Consider the following 3,169-nt stretch of genomic DNA (forward strand, 5'->3'; position numbering starts at 1 on the left):
TACGGGACAAACTGTGTTCCTTTTCAGCTCAATACGAAACGCGTAATATTTTCTCTGAACACAGGACGATTCCGTCTTTTTACGGGATGGTTGGCAACTCTACTAACTAACCGTATGAATAAAATAAAGTTCACTATCAGTAACATCAAAGCACCCACCCAGCTGTATAGAAACTCCGTCATGCTAGCTAGTACGCAGTACGAGTTATTGTAACTGACTGTAAAAAGTCAGCACAACGAAAATAAACTCCACCTAAACTTGGTTTATATCTGACCCAGATAGACTGCAGGTCATAACTTCTTACCTAAAGTTCAGTTCACCTGACACTCGGACCGGCCCCGCCTCTGGTCTCTCCTGTTGCCTCCCCTTTCTCTCATCCACCTGCTAATATTACCAGTAATATTAGCAAGTGGCCACCACTTGCTAATATTACTGAATCTGTGGAAGCTCCGCGATGCCGCCACCAAAAACGGAGTTATTTTTACACACCGGCCAACATCTGGCCAATCTGCTACCTTTCATCGTTTATACCGTTACAAAAAAAATAAATAAAAATAAAAATCATCGGCCCACCGAACAAATGCCCGGTGGCCAGTCCAGCTATGGTCGTGCCATCAGTTAACCCTGGCACGGGTGCCTAGGGTTGCCGACCCCTGATGTAGAGGAAGCAGAAGTAAAACAACAATAAATAAAGCCAACAACAATATAAAAACAACCCCACTCAATTCATGTCAGATTTAGATGATGTATGCTTAAATGTGTGTATGTTTAAATAACAGGTAAATACAAGTATCAGATTAGCCTTGTAACTAAAGATGTCTAATATTACAGTACTTCTACTGTCATTGCGTTATCTGGACTTCTCTTAAAAGCCCACACATGCGCACGCACACACACCTGGTATTCCTGGGGAATAAAGTTGTCTATGATGAGCATCTGGAGCCGGAGTTCTCGGCTCAGCTGGCGGATATTCTCGAGGAGGCCTTCGATTTCTCTGTGATGCTCTTGCTGCAGATCTGCCATCTAACCGATGAAAAACAACAATGCTAGCAGATCAGTTTCTGCTAAACTGATAATACATCTAGCCACAAAGAGCTATTTGATTAAATCTGAATATACATGCTGCATACACAATTAATAATAGCAATACTTTAGTGTCTCATAATGGTCACCCTTCTGTCCTGACAGGGAACAAGTCAAAGAATAATGATCATTTATGGTGCAACCCTTTGTTAAACTTACTTCAGATTTGGCAGCCATCAGCATGGTCCATACTTTCTTCAGCTTCTTGGTCTTTCCTTGAGCCTCTTCCTGCAGGCTAGTATACTTCTCTTCTATATCCAAACGTTCTTGCTGTTTTAAGAGGGACGAGGTTTGTGATTATGCACAATCAAGGTACTTTTGCAAGCTTTTGTTTGGGTTTACAAAAATATATTGTGTGTATGGTAAAGGACATTATACCATCGAGCTGCAAGCAGGAACAGCCACAAATAAACAGCAAAAAATCAAAATATCACTTTTAATATTAATAATAAAAAAAAATAAAGCTTTCAAATATCTTTAATTCAGACATTAAACTAAAAGGACATGAGTTTCAACTTTTATCTGAACATCGATCATAATCAATTTGCACATGAAAGTGTGTAGTATTAACTTCTAACCATATTTCCAACCACAGTGATGCAATAATTTCTCTAAAAAACAAGCAATGTAACTGTCAGCATATCCTGTCATCTCAGTAAAGCACGACAGGATAATGGTTAGCTATGAGTGGCAAAAGAGTCGCAATTTTTTGAAGCAAAATGTTGCCCAAAAATAAACAAAAAAACTAAAACAAATTGTAAAACTATTAATTTAGCTGGGTGTTTTTAAACCACTGGTCAGCAAGCAAACAAAACATACATAGATGAGATATTCTCTCCAGGGTAGCTGACAGATATGGGTTACAGGTTTAATTTCCGAATGTATGTGTTGCTTTATTGTGGTTACAATGTGGTACAACAGGTAAAGAAGAATTTCCCAAGTGGTAATGCTGATTCATTATTGTGACATTACCGTCAACAGCATGACTATCAGCTGCCAAACTTAGGAAAGGATGAGATATGCGTGGATTCAGTGACGTTATTTATCCGTACCTCTTTTTCCTCCAGTTCCTTCCGCAGCTGCTCTGCTCTCTTGCGACGCTCTTCGAGTTCATTGTTGGACTCCTCCAAAAGCTTCTCCTGCTCCTCAGCTTTGGCCAAGAGGTCCACCCCACCCACAATCACCTTCTTTTCTAAAGCCGACAATTTCTCTAGCAGGAGGTGATGCTCCTGCCTGACATTTTAAAAGGCCCACCAATTACCAAAATTAGCAAATACCACAAATGATTTTTAAATCAAAAATAGAATTTATTTTCTCTTTATTGACTCACTGGGCTTTAAGAAGGTCCTTCTCCCTCTTCTCAAGCTCTGCTCTTGCCTTGTTCCTCTCCTCCTCCTCCATGTCTAGCTTGGCCTCCAAAGCCTTTCTTTCCTCTTCAATCTTTGCCTGCATCTCCACCATCTTGTCTGGGGAAACCTTCTTCCTTCCTGAACAGACACACATAGGACAGCAAAGAGCCTTAGTGGTTGTTTAACAAGCACTTGTCACTGTATAGGTATTGGATCATTTAAAGGCAGATTCATTCCTCTTTAACAATCAGCATTAGTATTATTTAATCTGTGCAGTTTCTGAGCAAACCTGTGGGTCTTCTGAATGAGTCCTTATAAAGGGAATGCTAGTAGGATCCATGTGCATATGTTTCTAGCTTGCTAGTGCACAGTATTAAATAATCAAAGTTAGTATATGCAAAACCTATGAATAAGGGAAACTATAAGAAATGCGAGGATGATATGGTGCTTATGAAAAGAGTAAGTATTAAGGGTGGCAGTTAGACAATGGACAAACAGAAAAATGCTAGCAGTGCTTATACAATCAGCAGTTATCCAATCGGTTAGTGAAAAGCTATTAAAGCACATGTTGGCAATCTTGATCATTTTAAGTGAGCAAAAAACATTGTTTGTAAAGGACAGTTTGACCATGTAGACTCTTACACCAACCTCTTTCTTCTTCAATTAAGAGGTGTATAGCAAGTCAGACAGGCATCATTTGCACCAAAAGGAGGAGAAAGAAAGAGCAACACATTACA

The 3,169-nt window shown here is 39.6% G+C and overlaps 1 protein-coding gene across 2 annotated transcripts in view; it reads right to left on the bottom strand.

Annotated features, from left to right (window-relative positions):
• Positions 1-3,169, bottom strand: part of kif3a (kinesin family member 3A) — a 16,452-nt gene that overhangs the window by 6,025 nt on the left and 7,258 nt on the right. The window contains exons 10-14 of one of the 2 annotated variants that reach the window (XM_005719766.2): positions 3,081-3,089; positions 2,414-2,570; positions 2,136-2,316; positions 1,243-1,353; positions 898-1,023 (exon numbers count right to left, since the gene is read on the bottom strand). In XM_005719766.2, the coding sequence (XP_005719823.1) occupies positions 898-1,023; positions 1,243-1,353; positions 2,136-2,316; positions 2,414-2,570; positions 3,081-3,089 (584 nt within the window). The remainder of the gene's footprint in view (positions 1-897; positions 1,024-1,242; positions 1,354-2,135; positions 2,317-2,413; positions 2,571-3,080; positions 3,090-3,169) is intronic. The other variant, XM_005719767.2, reaches the window with a different exon arrangement.

This window comes from Pundamilia nyererei, unplaced genomic scaffold, assembly GCF_000239375.1.
Source record: "Pundamilia nyererei isolate P.nyererei 1_Seehausen unplaced genomic scaffold, PunNye1.0 scaffold00001, whole genome shotgun sequence".
Classification (NCBI taxonomy): domain Eukaryota; kingdom Metazoa; phylum Chordata; class Actinopteri; order Cichliformes; family Cichlidae; genus Pundamilia; species Pundamilia nyererei.